Below are 21,106 nucleotides of genomic sequence, written 5' to 3'. Positions count from 1 at the left end.
CTAAGATCAGTTCCTATTCTCCACACCCAGGTTCTCCCTCCCAATTGCTCTAAAAGCTAAAAGAAGACCTGAGCAGCCCCTCATCCCTCATCTTTGCAGCAAGGTGTGCACAGTCAGATCATGACAAAGCCACATACTTGGGATGTGCAAGCAGCTGGTAGAGTGCATGCTTGTTGTCCTCAAGACTCATCATAGCCACCAGGAAGCACTTGATCACCTCCCAGGCCTGCCTGCGGTAGTAGGGCTCTGTGTTGGCACTTTTCAGGCAGTCCAGGGCAGTTTCAATGGCCTGGGACAAATAGGTACAGAAAATATGATGTGTACTAAAATCACATGATGTTTGAAAAGCTTTCACTAAACACTGGCAAAACACAAAAGAACCTGAATCTTGTTTTTCTAAAGTGATCACAGTGGACCATTCACTAATGAAAAGTTCTAGAAAAGGTGGTGAAAGCATTATGAAATAAGGAGTTGTACAGGTCAAATCAGAATCAGGATACAGTTAATAATTTATTTACATAAACAATGAATGGTAAGTAACAAGAAACTAAATGAACTCAGCAGGGCCTTAAATGTGGTAGGTTTGTTGGATTCAACTACAATCTGTGTCATCTACACAAACCATGGCACTCTAATACGTATCATCAACTTTCTACACACCACAGCTTTGCCTATATGTAAGCTCAAAACTGAAAAATAGCTTTCTAGGCTTTTCCTGGATTCTCTCTTTAAAAGACAAAGAGCTTGCCAGGCGCTGGTGGTTCACACGGTAATCCTAGCAACTCAGGAGGCTGAGATCTGCGAGTAACAGTTCAAAGCCAGCCCCAAGCAAAAACGTCCATAAGACTCTTATCTCCAATTAACCACCAGAAAACCAAAAGTGGCACTGTGGCTCAAGTGGTAGAGTGCTAGCCTTGAGCTGAAGAGCTCAAGGACAATGCCCAGACCCAGAGTTCAAGCCCCTTGACCAGAAAGAGAGAGAGAGAGAGAGAGAGAGAGAGAGAGAGAGAGAGAGAGAGAGAGAGAGAGAGAGAGAGAGAAATAGAGAGAAATAGAGAAATAGAGAGAGAAAAATAGAGACACAGAGCGAGAGCGAGAGCGCTTGACACCTTTGTTCCCCTTGAAAAAGCTTCACAGCTACATAAATGGATGCATATATCACAAATGCTTTTATCCCTATTCATTTCAATTAGATAAAAAAGGTACAATTACAGAAACACACACAACTTGAAGCCTTTAATAGCTAAGACATAATTACATGTTAAGAGTTAGGAAGAAGAGAATAAGAGCTATGTTCAGAGAGATCCAGGTTCTGGGGTAACAGATGAGAGACAAGTATGGGTCCAACTTGAGTTCTCAAAAATACTTAAAATAAAGCTCACTGTGATCAAAACAGACCAAGAGTTCAGAAAAGATGCACTACTCAAAGACTTCCACCGGCCCCCTAGCCTTCTTCAAGGAGATCACCCCACAACTTCATTCCACTGAGTTAAACAGCACACCTTAAGTAAATAGTTTCAACAGGCCTAATGTTCTTAAAATAAAATACGTCCACTCAAAGCTCTCCAAAACTTTCATCTTTACCTTCTCCATGGGGAGCTGAAGAGAGGCTTTGCAATCAGAGAACTCTACTGTAATGCTGGGTCCTTGAACTTCTGTTACAACATAATGCAGCTTCTGGGATTCTTTTAACATCTTCCTGTTGCTGCCGCCAAACTTACCAAGCACCCGGTAGGCCACATGAGAGATGCTATCAGCAGGATTGCGTAAAGTGCGCCATAAAGCCTATAAACAACACGCTCTGGTGAAGTGCTTTCAAAGCAGCCATTTACTATAAGTCATAAAACACTATATAGCAACCATTCTTCCTCCCACTTTTATCTCCCAACAGTTTCCTTCTGTTTTCAGAAAAGCCAATTATTAGTCTTATATGCACTATTTCTTCACCAACTAAGTAAAAAGACATTATATATAAATATAAATGTGCTGTGGGACTTTGTAAAATAGGAACTTGTGGCTACAATTAAAATTGAAGCTGGGAACCAGTGGCTCATGCCTATAAATCTAGCTACTGGGAAGGCTGAGATCTGAGGATCACAGCTCAAAGCTAGCTCAGGCAGGAAAGTCCATGAGACTCTTTTTATTTTGGTCAGTCATGGGGTTTGAACTCGGCCTGGGTGCTGTCCCTCAGCTCTTCAGCTCAAGTGAGTGCTCTACCACTTGCGCCACAGGTCCACTTCCAGTTTTCTGGTGGTTTATTGGAGATAAGAGTTTCACTGACTTTTCTGCCCGGTCTGGCTTTGAACCTTAGTCCTCCGATCTCAGCCTCCTGAGTAGCTAGGATTATAAGTATGAGCCACCGGCACACCCGGCTTATCCATCGGACTCTTACCTCCAATTAACCAACAGAAAACTGGAAGTGACATTATGCTCAAAGCAATAGCTTGGGGAGTGGGGGGGAGAAGGCCAAGGACAGCATCCAGGCCTTTGGTTCAGGCCTTACAACTGACAAAAAACAAAAAACTTTCTGTACACACTGCTCTTTCTCCCTAGGGATTACAGGTGAGCAAGGGTGGACACCCATGCCTTCCCTGCAGAAGTGCCTCTTTTCACTATGGATCGGAGAATCTCTGTGGATAAAGGTTCTTGCTGGGAGCAACGACAGTCATACACACCTGTAACATTTGCCTTTACAAGTTATCACTTTTCAGCGAATCTAATACTGGTAAAACCTCTGCAAAATACAGGCAATGCAAAACAAGCATCCATTCAACACCTAAGGCATTACTGTACATCTTTTAATACATTTGAAAACTCACAAAGCAAGTGCTAAGTTCTACACCATGTTGAAGAGAGCCCACCTCTGAGTATAAAGGCCAAGAATGGCAGACTCCTTATATACAAGTGGAGAAGCGAGGCTCTGGTGCCCCTCGCAAGGCAAGGTCCACTTACCTGCATAAGCTCAGCACGCACGGGCTGAATATGGTCATACAGGAAATCAGGCTGCAGGTTGTCCACACACAATTCCAGAGTCCTCAGGCCTTGGCTGACCAGTGTCTGAGACCCATTGAGTGCAGATACCAAAGGATCCATCAGCATGGGCAGGTAAGGCAAGAGAGAGCTCAGTCGTACAGGCACGGTGAGACACAGTTCTACAAAGAGGTCCTTCATGTGCTGCTTATGCAGGCCACTCTGCAACATGTTCAGTCCTAAAAAGAGGATTTGAGACCATCAGAAGGTGTCAATTTCCTGACACATGCCAAAATTAGCCGCACAAAATTATGGTCCACCTTTCATGAGATTCTCTAATACACTTCTCCAGTTAAATTGGCTATCTAACTGTACTGATAGCTTTTGGAGGGGCGACAGCAGGCTGCAGGAAACTACCATAAATTACATTATACTCTCAGAGAAACATAAATTTTAGCTAAAACATCATGTTACACTTTTTTTTGTATTGAACTCAAGGCCTAAGTATTTTAGTTTTCTCTCTCAAGACTGGCATCCTACCACTTGAGCCACAGCTCCACTACCCACTTTTAGCTGGTTAATTCATGCTAAGAGTCTCTCAGATTTGATTACTACTGGCTTCAAACTAGGATTCTCAAATTGGGATTCTTAAACTGAAAGCCTCCGGAGTAGCTAGGATTACAGGTGTGAGCCACCAGTGCCTGGTTATATTACACTATTTGCATCAAACACACATCCACCTCCTCCCATAACCAGGACCTTTGCTAGCTCCAAGGACAACCCAACCAACTATGAGCAAGTACATTCACAAAATAACACCAAAAGGCAAAGGTAAAGCCAAGCCACTGCTTTAACCTTGGAGGAGGTTCGGGAGAAGAGGCAGAAATTCCTGATACAGGAGATCATGGCTTCCTCCACCAATAGAACGGAAGAGTGCACGGAGTAGCAGAAAGTAGTTGTAGGGCTCCTTGGCTGTCTGTGCAAGCTCCATGGAACTGTTCACAATCTTGTGCAGGTGAGGCTATGGTGTAAAAAAGAAAAGGCCACTTTGTGAGCAGAGTGTACAGTTGAGCTAACACATTAGTGCAATAGCCATGTGAGTGAGGCAATTCTGGAGTTGATGCAAAAGAAAAAAACCAAGACCTTCCCAACCATGATTTAATTTTTCCTTAATGTACCCATTGGTCCACCAGGGTGGCTGTAAAGGAAGCCTTTATTAAGTTCTGTGGCACTATGTGACACACAGAGGGCAGGGAACTGCACTAGGAACCAGAGCAGCTGGCTGCTATGTGGTTCTGGAGAACATGGTTACTCTTTACAGGACCACAAAGTTTCAGTGGGGCCAAAACCGCCTGACATGTTAAATGCAATAAGTAGCCTAAAGGCAAGGCCAGCCCCAGCAAAGTTAGCTGGAGATCCTATCTGAACAACAAAGCAAAAAGGCCTGGGGGGTATAGTAGAAAGCTTGTCTAGGAAGCACAGGCCCAGTTCAATCACTAACACTGAAAAACAAAAAATAAAAACAAAACCCTTATCAGATTATAAGTACCTTTATTCAATATTTTATGGCAAATTAGTTTATTTTCTATTCCCAATCTTGGTTCAGACGTGCTGGGAATGGTCTCAGGACACTAGTGTGTATGGAGAAAAAAGGATACCCAATGGAAAAGAAATCAGCCAGGCAGTTTTCTTCTGCCTCAGGCGTGCTACTGACAGGAAGCCAAGCAAGCAAGCAGTAGGTGCTCAACACACAGGTTTTATCCCTAATACATTAGTGCCCTTTGTTCTAAATGGCCAAAACTTAGGTTCTGAACAATCTTGCACAACTATTCTGAAAAGGGTTGTTTACCCCAGCACTCAACCAAAACCTGTATGATATTTGGCTAAAGCTTATCAGAAAAACAATTCTTACTCAGTTGGCACTCTACCACTTGAGCCATACCTCCAACCCCTAGAAAAAAAATTCTTATAACAGGTTGTGGTTTCAAGTAAGCTTCTTATAAAATGGTGGCTACCCTTAAAAATGGCAGTGCTTAGCTGTGTCAAGCAACCACTTTTACAAAAATTCTGGTTCCTAGCCGGGTGCTAGTGGCTGAGATCTGAGGATCGCAGTTTAAAGCCAGCCCAGGCAGGAGAGACCGTGAGACTCCTATCTCCAATAAACCACCAGAAAACCGGAAGTGGCGCTGTAGCTCAAGTGGTAGAGCACTCGCCTTGAGCTGAAGAGCTGAGGGACAGCGCCCAGGCCCAGAGTCCAAGCCCCAAGACCGACCAAAAAAAAAATTCTGGTTCCTACACATCACAGGTGTTCTTTTGAGTATATGCATGATACATTTATCGTATAAACTACACGTTATTTTCTTGACGAAAGTTTTAGGGAATTTGTTCTTTGACTACTTTTTTCGGACAATACTCCAACATTCCAATGTCAAGTTTGTCCTGTTAGGTTTGATTCTGGTTGTTGTTATAGAGATATATGTAATGTTGGCAACAATGGAAATATTTGAAGATAATGAAGACACAGATTACAATCAAGTTTTATATCCTAAAGAAAGTTGAGTACTTTTCTTTCATATTAACACGAAGGTGGCATTAAGATTGTTTACAGTTATTACTGTATAACTGGAAAAAGGTGAGGAAGCCATCACATAAAAGCACAGCTTGTAGGTGCCGATGGCTATAATCCTAGCTACTGAGGAGGCTGAGATCTGCCAGCCCAGGCAAGAAAGTCCATGAGATTCTTATATCCAATTAACCACCAGAAAACCTGAAGTGGCGCTGTGACTCAAGTGGCCAGAGTTCAAGCCCCAGGATCAACCAAACAAAAATCAAAAAAACAGCTTACAGGCATCTGGACAGACTAATGGCCTAGCACTCTAGCACCTTGAACACAGTGCCACTTCCAGTTTTTTGGTGGTTAATTGGAGATAAGAATCTTGCTGGGCCAGGGGCTGGGGCTCACGCCTATAATCCTATAATCCTAGCTACTCTGGAGGCTGAGATCTGAGGATCCCGGTTCAAAGCCAGTCCGGGCAAGAAAGTCCGTGAAACTCTTATCTCCAATAAACCACTACGGAAGTGGTACTGTGGCTCAAGCGGTAGAGCACTCACCTTGAGCTGAAGAGCACAGGGACATCGCCCAAGCCCAGAGTTCAAGCCCCACGACCGACCAAAAAGGAAAAAAAAAAAAAAAAAAAGAATCTTGCCGGGTGCTGGTGACTCACACCTGTAATCCTAGCTACTCAGGAGGCTGAGATCTGAGGATCATGATTCAAAGCCAGCCCAGGAAGGAAAGTCGATGAGATTCTTTATCTCCAATAAACCATCAGAAAACCAGAAGTGGTGCTGTGGCTCAAAGTGGCAGAACACTTGCCTTGAGCTGAAGAGCTGAGGGACATTGCCCAGGCCCAGAGAGTTCAAGCCTCACAATTGACCAAAAAAAAAAGAATCTCAAGAACTTTCCTGCCCTAACTGGCTTTGAACTGTGATCCTCAGATCTCAGCTCCTGAATAGCTAGGATTACATGTGTGAAACACCAGTGACCTGCTCCTGTTCCATATCCTTTTGCCTCATTTCATTTTTTAAAATTAAAAATAGCCAGGTGCTGGTAGCTCATGTTTGTAATCCCAGCTACTCAAGAAACTGAGATATGAAGATCATGGTTCAAAGCCAGCTCAGGCAGGAAGTACATGAAGTACAGGCAGGAAGTACATCTCCAATTAATCACAAAAACAAAGCCAGAAGTGGAGGTATGGCTTAAGTGATACCCTGGAGCTAAAAAGATCAGGGTCAGTACCAAGGCCCTGATTTCAAGCCCAGGCCTCCAAGCCCAGGCCTCACACCAAGAAAATAACAATAAACACAAAAACAATGTGCTCCTATTTTACCCATGTGACCCAGAAACACTGCAGTTAGAAGAGTAGTTGTGGCAATAGTAACACTGGTTTACCATTAAAAATTACAAGTGAAATGCGCTCTACTTAGAAACCACATGAGGCATTTTTCACACTTGGCCCTTATTTGTAGTAAATCAAATTCAAAAAACACTTTACACATACCCAATAGTCACTGCAGTTTCAACAGTTAAAAACAAAAAGTAAAAATCAGACAACAAAAAGCCCCTGTACACAAGTTATACAAAATCTCAATGAGCTTTACCTTCAGCATTTGCTCATTCTCAGCTGCAAAGAGAGAGACTGAGCCAAAGACCAATTTAAAGAGCTTGAGGTACAGGTTGGAGAGTTCCACATTGGAGCCCATCTCTGGCAGGCGATCCAAGAGATACTCCACCAGGATAGTAGCAAACAGGGCCGAGGTAGTAGGATTTGCCAAGAAAGAATTGGCAACAATCTGTTAAAATAAGAAATGCGCAAAATAAAATAATTCCTTCCCCAAAGCAGCTTTAAGACAAAGTAACAAGTCATCTAAAAACACAAAAGTAAACTCCTGAAGAAAATTAATTATCCACCAATGGAGAAAAATGAAATGCCCTGTTGAACCTAAGGTGGGCAGGTCACTATGAATTTAAATGACAATAATCTGCATGTGACAATGTCTGTGTCAAGTACCAGGGCCCTACATTTAACACATACTTCATTTCTACTAATAAAGGAATTGGTCAAAACATTTGGCACTTCTAAAAACTTTTCAATGTTATGCTCTTTAATTTTTTGATTTAGCCCTACAAGTGCACTTCCTTAAGTACTTACTCTATGTGAGACTAGAACTCAAGACCTCATGCTCTCACTTGACTTTTTTGCTCTCTGTTGGTACTCTACCACTGGGTCATGCCTCTACTACCAGATTTTACTGCTTACTTAGAGGGATGAGCCTAAGTATCTGTCTGTCCAGGCTGGCTTTGAACTGTGATCTTCAGATCTCAGCCTCCTGAGTAGCTAGATTATAGGCCTGAGACACTGGCACCTAATAGCAGGTACATTGTTTTTTAATATTCTAAAGAAACACGAAGTTTAAAATGAATGTAGAAAGAATGTGAAAAAGAAAAAATAAAGAAGTTTTATACCTGAAGAGCGTAATTTTTTGAGATTCTTTCCACCATATAAGGAACTGTAGTTTGAAAGATTTCTTTAAATGTTAAGGGATTCATCATGGTAAAGACACCAGCAAAGTGCTCCAATACCTCCTTCTCCTCCTTCATTCTAACAGTCTGGCAGTTTGCTACTCGAATGTACGTTTGTCCATTTCCTGCTATCTGGACCTAAAATAGGAGAAATCACCCCCAGGTATTAAAAACTGAGCTTATCTATATGGATTATATTTCAAACCCCCTACTTAAAACTGCCCTGGAGGATATGGAGAGGGTAAAAGAGTAGATACGGTCAAAGTACTTTATATGTACACAGGATAATACAACGATTTGAGATTGAGTTGAGATTGTTTTGTGTTGGACAGATGAAGAAGAACGATAATGGAAAGACTAATGGGGTGTACTGCGGCATATATGGAATTGTTACAATGAACCCCCTGCTTATAAATGTTATAAAAAAAATCTTAACCAAAAAAAAAAAAAAAAAGAAAGAAAGAATACATAAATTCTCCTTTGATAAGTACTCTTAAGCTTAATTTGGGGCTTTAAAAAAAATATAGATGTTCAGATCATGGAAAAAAGTAAACAAATCTGTTTCCAGTATATTCCATCTGCACCAGTCCTCCCCCCCACCCACTCACACCCACACCCACACCCACACACACACAGCCTTTAGGGACTCTTTTTTGGTCCATTGTGGGGACTGAACGCAGGGCCTAGATGCTGTCCTTGAGGTTTTCTGCTCAAGGCAAGCACTCTACCTCTTTGAGCCACTTTCAATGGAGTCTTATAGATATGAATTACCATAAAAATGCACAACTAAAGCAAACCTCAGACCATCCAGACAGTAACCAAGCTCTCTAAGGGGCATCTTCCACACTCAGCTTGATTTGCAGACATTTCCTCACCTGGTAAATATCTAAGGCCTGCATGGCATACTTTACAAGTTTTATGTAGATCTGAGTTTCTTTAGGTTGTAACTGCTTGTTGGGAATGAACTGAGCTTCTGGAAAAGACATAGCACATTAAGTTACATCCAATTAAATGCACTCAGATGAAATTGCCATTTGTCTACACAATTTCCCAGCATTACCACCAGGCGCTTTACACGACGTGATGCCCCATGTGATCGTCTTGACGCCGCAGACCAAGGTTTTCACCAAGCTTCGGCAGTCTGTGACCTGGAATGTCTGCTTGTCCTCCTTATCTTTTTCTCCTTGCTTCTCAAAGGGAGGCACAGGGGCTGGGGTCACAGGAGTAGCAGGAGTTGTGGGTGGTGGAGGAGGAGGGGCAGGAGTGGGAACAGGGGCTGGGGAGGGTGCAGGGCCAGGGGCAGCAGGAGCAGCGGGCACCCCAGGCAGAGCTGCCTCCACGGCTCCAAGTTCAGACTGAGGTTTGCACTTCTTAAAAATGGCAGAGAGTTGATACCGAGCAATGGTATGGAACTTGAGAACAAAAACCTAATGGAAAAATTAATTGGGGAAGACAAATCATAAACAGGCCAATCAATCCTTCCAGATGACATTAAAACAAGATGTCAGTAACAACACCGGCTCAAGTCCTGCTTATTCCGAGGTGGGGGGGGGGGGGGCAGAGGACCCCTAAAGACCAGCAGTGCCAGAGCAGCTCCTATGTGCTAGTTATCCGTGAAAGGAACCACGTGCCAGGTCCATTACCTGGCGGTTAGCGCCATCTTATGCTCAGAAAAGCAAACAACTAGTCTCACAACTAGAGCCACCACTGCTGGACTCGTCCCATTAGGTTCCCACCAACAGCCACTGGCCATGGAAAACATCTTTTATCCTTCATCAAGGCACCCACTGGGCTCTTCCAAGATGCCTGTGGCTGAGTCAGCACTTGTCTGCTGCGCCCCAGAAAATACTTTCAATTATTGCCAGAAGGATGCAAAGAGCACTCACTCACCATTCTAGCTCCTAAAGCAATCCTATGAGATACATGCCATGATTTACCTTGGTTAAAAGATGAACAAACTGGCACAGGGAAGAACAACTCACCAAACACCCTAGCTAGGGAGAGGGGACCCCAGGCGGGTCCAGGGAACCAAGAGAGATATGGGACCTGCATCAACTTGCCAGTCAGGCACTAGCCTATACTTAGCAGTGTGCAGACAAAGAGCACAGGCAGGATGTAGCCCAGGAACGGCCTGTACCTCCAGCATCCGCATGAGGACATCTCTCCCATTGCCGCTTTCCTGCTCGCTCTTGGAGCGGATGCAGTCCACCAGGTTCAACAGGAGCTTGCAGGACATGGTCTGGATGCTGCTGGGCAGGGACTCATCATCAATGTTCTTGGCAAAGAGTTGGACAGCGAGAGAGAGGTCACTGAGGGGCAGGTGCTGGCGAACATGGTGTACTAGGTCGGCCAGTGTGCTGTAGGCAAGGGGCCTGTGGACAGAGACCCTGTTAGTGCTGATTCTCTGTAGGCCCCATGAATTTCATTATCTGCTAGAACACACACTGGGATTACACAGCTAAGTTTGCTATAGCCCTAGTCATGCCTCCCTCCCAGGAGCAGGACTAAACTAAAAGGCCCAACAAGTCTTTTTTTTGGCAGTACTAAGTTTTGAACTCAGGCCCTCACATTGGCTAAGAGGCAGTGTACCACTATGCCTCCTATGTAACTGGGATTACAGGTATGAAACACTGTGCTCAAGTCTTGTCATGATGCTATTATAATCTTTCCTTGCCTAGTGAAAGGTTAACTTTCACTCTTGCCATTAAAATTCCTAACAGATACTACTTGTGGCTAACCTGAGCAGGAATACTTTGCAGCGGCATTTTGTGGTTTTGATGCTCAAAGGTAAGGAGTGTATGTGGGTCAGCAACTTATAATCATCTCAGAAATATAATAATAATGTTCAGGCTATAGTTCTAGGCTCAGGACAGCAGAGATATCACAGTAACTTTAGAACACAGTCTGCGCTCATAGAGCTTAATTCATGGAGAACACATGAGGAGGGAAATACATTAGAAAAGCTGACAGGTGCTGAGGAAGAAGTGAGAAGGACCAGGAGGGGAACTTTTTCAGGACAAGTCCCTTTGACGAGACATTGAAGCTGAACCTTACAGACAAAAAGTGGACACAGGCAAAAAGCCAGAGAGTCAACAAGGAAGACAAAGGTCCTCGGGAAAAACTGTCCAGAGTAGCACTAGGAGACTAGGAGTAGCAGTAGTAGGCTAAGGAGGGGAAGTGAACACAGCAAGTGGAGGGGAACGGGATGGGGAGGGAGAACAACATAACAATTTAGGACAAGGGGCTGGGAAGGTGGCTCAGTGGAAGAGCGCTTGCCTTGCATGTATGAGGCCCTGCGTTCGATTCCTCAGCACCACATAAGCAAAAAGAAAAAAGCGCAAGTGGCACTGTGGCTCAAGTGGTAGAGCTCTAGCCTTGAGCTGAAGAGCTGAGGGACAGTGCCCAGGCCCAGAGTTCAGGCCCCACGACTGGACCCAAAAAAATAAAAAATAAAAAATAAAATAAAACAATTTAGGACAAGTGTGAAGAAGCAAATCACAAAGAGATTTGCATGCTACTGCCAAGAGTTTGGGTTTTATCTAAGGAAAACAGAAAGCCATAAAACAATCTCAGATAGTTTCAAGTAAGTTCAACTCCTCCTGTTAATATAACAATAGTTTATATAATAATGCACAGGATTTAAAATGTCGTGCACATTTTTCTAAAGATTCATCATACCTCCCTTACTGGAAGAAAAAAAATTCCTTATTGCCAGTTACCAGTGGCTCACACCTGTATTCCTAGCTACCCAGGAGGCTGAGATCACAGTTCAAAGTGAGCCCAGGCAGAAAAGTCCGTAAGACTCTTATCTCCAATTAACCACAAAGAGCTGGAAATGGAGCTGTGGCTCAAGTGGTAGAACACTGGCCTTGAGCACAAGAGCTCAGGGACAGACCCTAACCCCAAAATTCCAGCCCCAGAACCAGCACACGCACACAAAAACTTCTTTATTATACAGATGAATAATCTTCTTTTCTATGACCATATTACATTTTTTTCCTTTTTTTTCTTAAGACGATCCTGGGGCTTGAACTCTGGGCCCAGGTACTGTCCCTGAGCTTCTTTTGCTCAAGGCTAGTGCTCTACCACTTGAGCCACAGTGCCACTTCCAGCTTTTTCAGAGTAGTTTATTGGAGATAAGAGTCTCACAGGCTTTTCCTGCCCAGGCTGACTTTGAACCACAATCCTCAAATCTCAGCCTCCTGAGTAGCTAATACTATAGGTGTAAGCCACCAGCTCCCAGCTACATTTTATTTTTTAAAGTAACAATGTTAAAGTAACAAAGAGAAAGGGAAGGGCTGGAAGGAAATACACCAAAATATTAGTCATGTTACTTAAACTTCCTGCACAGGGCTAAAGGCTTTCTTCTCTCTCCTTGGAAGGTACTACTCTGATTTCATTTAGTGAAGACACAAAAAGCAATATGAAGCCTTTCCAAAAATTACTTTTTTTAATTACATGTTTAAGTGCCAGTGGCTCATGTCTGTATTCCTGCCTACTCAGGTAGCTCAGAGAAGAGGATCTCAATTCAAAGGCAGACAGACAAATCTGAGAGGCTCTTATCTCCAAATAGCCAGCAAAAAGGCAGAGGTAGACATGTGGCTCAAGTAGAGAGTGCCAACCTTGAGCAAAAAAGCTAAAGGAGAACACCCAAGTCCTGAGGTCAAGCCCCAGTACTGCTTCCCCACAAAAAAAAAAAAAAAAATCCGCCGGGCGCCGGTGGCTCACGCCTGTAATCCTAGCTACTCAGGAGGCTGAGATCTGAGAATCGCGGTTCAAAGCCAGCCCGGGCAGGAAAGACCGTGAGACTCCTATCTCCAATAAACCACTAGAAAACCGGAAGTGGTGCTGTAGCTCAAGTGGTAGAGCGCTCGCCTTGAGCTGAAGAGCTGAGGGACAGCACCCAGGCCCAGAGTTCAAGCCCCACGACCGACAAAAAAAAAAAAAAAAAAAAAAAAATCCAATTTATAAGACGAAGCCCAACTGCATCTATTAAAATATTCATAACATTAAGTCCCATTCATTACTATCCCTGGCGTTTAACCAGATATAATTCATCTCATCTCATACCGTAGAGTCTCTCGAGCAGTATATCCTGAGCCAATTAGTATGGATTCATCGAACAGTTTGTCCATGCAAGGAATAAACTCTAGAAAACAAAACATATTGCATATATCATCTACGAGAGCAATTATACACAAAACTACTTCATAGTGCTTTCAAAGCTGACAGTGTGAAGCCTGTTAAGCAAAGAAAATGGACACACAGGAGAGCAGAAAGGGACATGTGCTGTCTCAGACTAAGGCACTGGCTCTGCTGGGCCACCAAAACCATTTACCTGCGAAGATGTCATGGGTCATGTTTAACGTCAGAGAATAAACTAAAAATAAGAAACATAAGCCAGATACTAGTGGTTCACACCTGTAATCCTAGCTACTTACGAAGCTGACATCCACAGGATCATGGTTCAAAAATCCATCCTGGGTAGAAAAGTCTGTGAGACTCCATCAGCAAAAAGCAGGACTGGATACATAGGTCAACTGGTAGAGTTCCAGCCACAAACAAACAAGTTGAGCAAATATGAGGCCCAGAGTTCAAACACTGGTACCAGCAAAAAAAAAAAAACAGCTAAGTGAAGTAAATATCCAATGGATGTTTAGGTTCTGTGGAACAAGCCTGACAATATGGCCAGCCCAGTTTCAGTAAGTCAAGTCACTTGCACCAGCAAAGAGCCATTAAAAATTATATCCTTGAGACACAATATGCATTATTGATTAATTTCCAAAGCAAGGCAACACCAGAAATGCCAAATGCTACTGGAAAGCAGCAACAAGCAATCTCCTGACATCAGAAGGGGGTAAAGGTGGTTGAGATTCAGGAGACACAGAGGAATGATGAAAGGGTCAGATACCCAATGCTGGAAGGCTGACAAAGAGATTAAAACTGCAAATAATGAAACTGAACTGCATAGCCACTGGCTCCCATAACTTCTACATGATTCCAAAGTAGAACTCTCTAGAAAAACAGTGAAATTCTGCTAAGAACACTCAGGATTTCTCAAAGTCATTGAGTTCCTCAGAATTAGTACAAATGGGTTGCCACTTGGCAACCCATATCAAAGAAAGAAGGCTAAGAGCTGGGCACTGGTGGCTCACACCTGTAATCCTAGCTACTCAGGAGGCTGAGATCTAAGGATCTCGGTTCAAAGCCAGCCCAGGCAGCAAAGTCTGTGAGACTCTTATCTCCAATAAACCACTCAGAAAACTGGAAGTGGTGCTGTGGCTTAAGTGGTAGAGCACTAGCCTTGAGCTGAAGAGCTGAGGGACAGCGTTCAAGCCCAGAGTTCAAGCCCCATGACCGATGACGACGACGACGACAACAACAACAACAACAACTCAGGGACAGTGAGCCTAGGCCCTGAGTTCAAGCCCCACATTTAAAAAAAAAAAAAGGGAAGACTAAAAGAAAATGATAAAACTCATACGTGATGGTAACTAATGGCATGAGTCTTTTTACTATTATTTCTCCCAATTATCCTTTCTGAGATGCAATGCTTTTACCTACTCAAATCCAGGGACTACTTACTACAAAGGTCAAAACCAAGTTTGCTTTAAAAAAAACCACACACACACAAAAAAAACTCAATGATTAGAGACCACTCCAAAAGAGTAGTCTAAAAGATGAACTCAATAGGGGTCTAAGAAGATCAGAGCCTGGACAAGAGCAGCCTGGATCAACCCAGGTGAGCAAGTGCTGACAATGACTTAACATCACACTTTATGGCCAAAAGAGCCCGACTGTGCAGTTCTAATCAGGGTTCTACTTGGGAACCCTGACAACCACACAGCCACACATGGACACCTCATAGTACCCAGATGCTCAGACAAAATCGCAAACCTCACTACACTACACTTGTGACAGGGACACTGGGAAGGCAATGCGACAGTGGCAACAGAGACACAGGTCACACCTCAGTACAGTAAGCTGCCATATTCACTCATTACACTTGCTTTTGACCAAGTGCAGCTACATTATAAATTAAAATTTTTTTTCCAAATTGCACTATTAGCCAGGCACTGGTGACTCACGCCTATAATCCTAGTTGCTTAGGAGGATGAGATATGAGGATTGCAGTTTGAAGCCAGCCCGGGCAAGAATGAGACTCTCTTACCTCCACTAAACTACCAAAAAAGCCAGAAGTGGCTCAAGAGGCAGAATGCTTGCCTTGAGCAAAGAGTTCAAGGCCACTGGCCAGGCCCTGAGTTCAAATTCAAGGACTAACACACAAACAAAAAAATACTGCAATGACAAATATTTCAAATTACTGCATGTTCATCACTTGATCTGAGAAGCTCCATCAGTCCCATGTTATCACCAATTGGGTCATATTGCTGTGGGATCTGCTGAGTGTTATACTGCCCTTAATTCTGCCATACTACACTTCCCAAAAAGCAAATGATGCCTTGAAGCAAGGTAAAAATGTGGTACTCCTTTACCAAGCCAATAAGGGCTGTAATGTGCTGATTTAAATGATAAAGCAACTGTCATATATTTGTTGAGGGGCAACATGTCTTTAGCAGAAGTTGGGTGGTGCTATGGGAAGAATAAATCAAGTACCTGTAGCATAGCTCTAAACACACTGCATCAGAGTATCTGTGGATTTTCTCTGAGGCAGTCTCCTTAGAACCAGAGATCCACGTATACCAAGGGTCAACTATAAACAGGATTTGGTATGTTTCTCAAAGCTCTTTTTTTTGTTGTTGTGGGACCTGAACTCTGGGGCTGGGCACTGTCCCTCAGCTCTTCAGCTCAAGGCTGGTGCTCTACCACTTGAGCCACAGCACCATTTCTGGCTTTTTCTGCTTATGTGGTGCTGAGGAATCAAACCCAGGGCCTCATGCATGCAAGGCAAGAACACCACCAAGGAGCCACTTTCCCAGCCCCTTAAAGCTCTTCTTTTCTGTATTGTTCAGAGATGAAAATGGAGGAAAGGCCATACATTGCAAAGGAAGCATCCCAGCCACGTGGCAATGGCAGCTAGGCAGCTCTGGAGGCAAGCAGAGGCCCAGGCAGTGTATGATCTCCAAATGTGGCTAAATAACTAATAATTTGCTTTTGAATCCATATGGGAAAGCAGACTGCAACCTTTACTTTCATGTTTAAAAACTGTAAGGAAGCCCACACTCAGTTTTACACACTCTCTGGTTTACAAGCTCATGACAAATAAAACAACTGTTCTGAATGACTTAACATCTCTAAATAATTAGGATTTAACTTTAATCTAAAATTTGGACATATCACATAAGCAAAGTATTAATAACTATCCACCAATATTCACAGAAAAAGTATAAGATCAGTAAAAATCAATCTGGTGAATTATCAGATTAGAAAAAAATCAGCCTTATGCATAGAAATAATCATTTTCACAGCAATGAACAGTGTAAACATACTTTGTTCTTCTTTTAAAGACTGCTAGCTATAATTGAGCAATAGCTACTTGCAATTCCAAAAAATTTAGAAAGGCAGCAAAGTATCAGTCAAGATATTCATAACTTAAGCTAAGGAAATAAACAGCACATTGAGGATTTTGTAAAGATAAAAGGAGACCCCTTATGCCGCGAAGAGACTGGGAGTATAGGCAGGCAATCAGAGATGACGCAAGAAGAAAAAAGAATATACATTCACGAAAGCAATTAAATAAAAAGTACATGTGGAGATGTAGCAGCATAACCGTGGACTGCCACGGAGCCCCACCCCCACCTCCAAGAAGCCAACAGGCTCAGACAAGCATTCAAAGGAAAGACAGCCATACGGTTTCTTAGTTCGGTGGTAAGAATGTGTTTTGCAGCAATCAGAAGTTCCTTTCTGAGATGTGCAGTCTCTGCTGGACAATTTGAAAGCAACTGTAACATTCCTTTTACCATCTGCTGCGAGTACTTGGTTACCAGCTCCTGTAAGAGGGAAACAACAATAACATTGCCAGGATGGTGAAGAAAATTCCAAACTGCCAGGTGCTGGCAACTAATACGTGTGCTGTTTAAACCTCCCATTTTATGGGATTTTACTAAGGTAGATGATGTAGTAAGACAACATCCTACACTAAAGGAATTCTACCCTTGCCAAGCACTGGTGGCTCAAGCCTATAATCCTAGCTACTCACAAGGCTGAGATCTGAGAATCACAGCTGGAAGTGAGCCCTAACAGAAAAGTTCTAATGAGACTTTTTTCTCCAATTAACCACTCAAAAACCACAAGTGGAGCTGGTACTCAAAGTGGTAGAACATTAGCATTGAGTAAAAGAGCTCAGGGAGAGTTCCCAGGCCCTGAGTTCAAGCCTAACAACCAACATTATTTAAAAAAAAAAAAAAAAGAATTCCACCCTTGATGAAATAACAAGGACAGCTTTCAGCATTATTGCTAAGTGAAAGTAGTCACTCAACAAGTTGTATTCACTATGCAATGGATGAGCTGATCTCTGTGACAATGAAGAGGGCAAAACTTTGGAGGCAGAAAACACCACCATGTGCAGGGATTAGCAACAAAATAAAGAAATACCATGGTGACAGGAATGTTCTATATTTTGACATGCTGGATTTTTCACAGTTAGCAACTGTCAACTCAAAGCATACACTCACAAATGGTGACTTTTACTGCATAGAAAGTCAGCAAACTCACCTGGTAAATTCTGATGATATATGCCAAAAATGACAATGTTTTAATCTGAGCAGCAATGAAGTCAGCATACAACTCCTTGTTGTAAAGCTTATGTTGCCTGAGAGGGAATAAAATTGAATAAAATTTACAGTATTAGCCCTCACTCTTTAGGTGCCACTAATTAAATGCCTGTAACAGCAGGACCAAGTTCATTTCTATCCAGACTAGAACACAGAAGCAATAGGAATGCATCTCTACTTCTTTGCACTTCCAAATAATACAAAGGGCTTAAAGACCCTAAAGCAAGCAGTCTGCCAAACCACTTCACAGTAGCCACAATGTAAGTGGCACAAAGCCAACACAATACAAGTCCAGGGCTGGGGGTCACATCAGACCCTGCCTCAACTGCCTCAGCCAGAGAGACCACAAGTCAAAACAGTAAGCCATAAAGGTCTGAGGAAGAAAGCTATGAAATTGGAGAAAAGACTCAAAAGAATGAGTGTGGTATTAGCCTGTACACAGACTCTGCGTTTGGTGAGGTGTCCCTAAGAAGGTAAAGAACTCTCTAGTGGTCAACAGAAACAGCCAGAACAAAGACTTGAAAGTGAGAAAGGCACAGACATCCCACAAGTCTCAGTAATGTTCAATGACACTTTTTTTTCTTTTTCCCAGGGTGCGGGGGAGGAGGGGGTCAGTTGTGGGGCTTGAACTCTGGGCTTGGGCACTGTCCCTGCGCTCTTCAGCTCAAGGTGAGCACTCTACCTCTTCAGCTACAGCACTACTTCCGGTTTTCTAGTGGTTTATTGGAGATAAGAGTCTCACAGACTTTGCTGCCCTGGCTGGCTTGGAACCAGGATCCTCAGATCTCAGCCTCCTGAGTAGCTAGGATTACAGGCCTGAGCCACTGGTGGCGCCAGGCTAAATAACACTTCTAAACTTACAAGATAACAGAAACTGGGGCTAGGAAAGTGGCTCCGAGGTAGAGTGCCTGCCTTGCATGCATGAGGTCCTGCGTTCAATTCCTCAGTACCACATAAACAGAAAAAGCCAGAAATGGTGCTGTGGCTCAAGTGGTAGAGCACCAGCCTTGAGCTGAAGAGCTGAGGCACAGTGCCCAGGCCCAGAGTTCAGGCCCCATGACTGAAAAAAAAAAAGCCGGGTGCCGGTGGCTCACACTATAATCCTAGCTAATGAAGAGGCTGAGATATGAGGATCATAATTCAAAGCCAGCCCGGACAGAAAAGTCCGTGAGACTCTCATCTCCAATTAACCACTAGAAAACTGGAAGTGGTGTTGTGGCTCAAGCGGTAGAGCACTCACCTTCAACTGAAGAGCACAGGGACAGCACCCAAGCCCAGAGATCAAGCCCCACAACCGACAAAAAAAAAAAAAGACAACAGAAACCAAAGTATTGTAACATCTTTTCAAAATAAGGGACTAAAATAACTATAATCATTACCACTACAAGATAAGCTAAAAAAAACTTTACCAAATTAAACTTTACCAATTAAACTTTACCAAAAAAAAAATTTTTTTTTGTTTTTTGCCAGTCCTGGGGCTTGAAATCAGGGACTGGGTGCTGTCCCTGAGCTCCTTTTCCTCAAGGCTAGCACTCTACCACAGTGCCACTTCCAGACTTTTCTGAGTAATCTATTGGAGGTAAGCGTCTCATGGACTTTACTGCCCAGGCTGGCTTTCAACTATAATCCTCAGATCTTAGCCTCCTGTGTAGCTTGAGCCATTGGCACCTGGTTTTACCAAATTTTAACTTGTAATTTTCATCAGTTTATAATGACAGCAGTGAGCATTACTTTTCAGCACAGCTCTGTGGCAGGCAGCTACATGACAATTGGAAGACGTCTCACCTGGCTTGTGCAGAAACCTGAATGGCAATGGTATTCATGATCAAGGGCACAAATTCAGCGACAACGTTGTGGATGTTTAGCTTGTAGAGCTTAAAAAAAAAAGATACCACATTTTTATATTTTTACATTCCACTACAGCAAAATTAGATGGCACACCAAGGAAACTGTGGGATCTACTACAGTATGGGGGGGTAATTTTTGTTCTTGTTTTGTCTTTTTGTTTGTACGGGGATTTATGCAGGGCCTTGTGCTTGCTCAACTTGCTTGTTGGGCTGGTGCTCTACCACTTGGGCCACATCTCCAGCCAGGATTTCTGTTGGTAATTTTAGAGTTTCATGTACTTGTCTACCTGGCTGGTTTCATGTCAGCCTCATCAATAATTAAGATTACAGGTATGAGCCACCAAACCTGGCTTTAGTTTGTACTTTTCATATACATTTTTGGCTACAGAAAAACAGATGAGAACATTCTTACAGAGAAGCAAAAAAAAAAAAAAAGAAACAAAATTAAAAAGCAAGCTGGGCGCCAGTGGCTCATAGCTATAATCCTAACTGCTCAGGAGGCTGACATCTGAGGATCGTGGTTCAAAGCCAGCCCGGGCAGGAAACTCTGTGAGACTCTTATCTCCAATAAACCACCAGAAAACTGGAAGTGATGCTTTGGCTCAAGTGGTAGAGCGCTCGCCTTGAGCTGAAGAGTGCAGGGACATTGCCCATGCCCAGAGTTCAAGCCCATGACTGACCAAAAAAAAAAAAAAAAAAAAAAAATTAAAAAGCAATACACTTACCTGATACATTAAAACAACAATAATGGGCAATTCTGCCAACACTTTGAGAGAAAGTGATCCTCTTGGAATGATGGAGTGCTGTAAGATGCAAAGAAGAATGTGGTTATCACTGTGACACCAACAAGAGCCCAGCCAGTTCCCACTGCTAAGCATCACTACAGTGAAGCAAGAAAAAACCACTCACATTTTTACAAATAACTGAGATGAAAATTCTAAGTACACAGAACTATTATTTAATGTGAAGGATTTTAACTTTTCTAATGTAATCACACTGGGAAAAAACAGGAAAATCCACCCAAAGAGAAAGAAATTTTTTTTTTGTTGGTCATGGGGCTTGAACTCTGGGCCTGGGCACTATCCCTCAGCTCTTCAGCTCAAGGCTAGTGCTCTACCACTTGAGCCACAGCACCACTTCCAGCTTTTTCTGTTTTATGTGGTGCCGAGGAATCGAACCCAGGGCCTCATGCATACAAGGCAAACACTCTACAACTAAGCCACCTTCCCAGCCCAAGAAAAATAATTATGATAATATTAGTTCACTTAAAAGAAAATATTAGCCAGGCACTTGTGGCTCATGCCTATTCAGGAGGCTGAGATCTGAGAATCATGGTTTGAAGCCAGCCCAGGCAGCAAAGTCCATGAGACTCTTATCGCCAAGAAACTACTTAAGAGAAATCAAGAGTGGCACTGTGGGTCAAGTGGCAGAGTGCTAAGCAATTGAGCACAAAGAGGCTCAGGAACAGCACCCAG

General features: G+C 43.1%; 1 protein-coding gene across 10 annotated transcripts in view; it reads right to left on the bottom strand.

The window, feature by feature from the left end:
* The window catches only part of Trrap (transformation/transcription domain associated protein), a 101,761-nt gene that overhangs the window by 66,281 nt on the left and 14,374 nt on the right, over nucleotides 1-21,106 (bottom strand). For all 10 annotated transcript variants that reach the window (XM_070033544.1, XM_070033549.1, XM_070033545.1 and 7 more), the window contains exons 9-22: nucleotides 20,357-20,434; nucleotides 19,570-19,658; nucleotides 17,726-17,822; nucleotides 16,863-17,001; nucleotides 13,121-13,199; nucleotides 10,188-10,422; nucleotides 9,111-9,477; nucleotides 8,926-9,023; nucleotides 7,994-8,188; nucleotides 7,129-7,320; nucleotides 3,826-3,991; nucleotides 2,953-3,209; nucleotides 1,585-1,785; nucleotides 138-289 (exon numbers count right to left, since the gene is read on the bottom strand). In XM_070033544.1, coding sequence (XP_069889645.1) covers nucleotides 138-289; nucleotides 1,585-1,785; nucleotides 2,953-3,209; nucleotides 3,826-3,991; nucleotides 7,129-7,320; nucleotides 7,994-8,188; nucleotides 8,926-9,023; nucleotides 9,111-9,477; nucleotides 10,188-10,422; nucleotides 13,121-13,199; nucleotides 16,863-17,001; nucleotides 17,726-17,822; nucleotides 19,570-19,658; nucleotides 20,357-20,434 — 2,345 coding nt within the window. The remainder of the gene's footprint in view (nucleotides 1-137; nucleotides 290-1,584; nucleotides 1,786-2,952; nucleotides 3,210-3,825; nucleotides 3,992-7,128; nucleotides 7,321-7,993; nucleotides 8,189-8,925; nucleotides 9,024-9,110; nucleotides 9,478-10,187; nucleotides 10,423-13,120; nucleotides 13,200-16,862; nucleotides 17,002-17,725; nucleotides 17,823-19,569; nucleotides 19,659-20,356; nucleotides 20,435-21,106) is intronic.

Source organism: Dipodomys merriami, unplaced genomic scaffold (genome assembly GCF_024711535.1).
Source record: "Dipodomys merriami isolate MVZ:Mamm:240054 unplaced genomic scaffold, mDipMer1.0.p SCAF_22, whole genome shotgun sequence".
Taxonomy (NCBI): Eukaryota; Metazoa; Chordata; class Mammalia; order Rodentia; family Heteromyidae; genus Dipodomys; species Dipodomys merriami.
The sequence above is the reverse complement of the archived record's forward strand: the minus strand, read 5'-3'. Positions and strand labels throughout refer to the sequence as shown.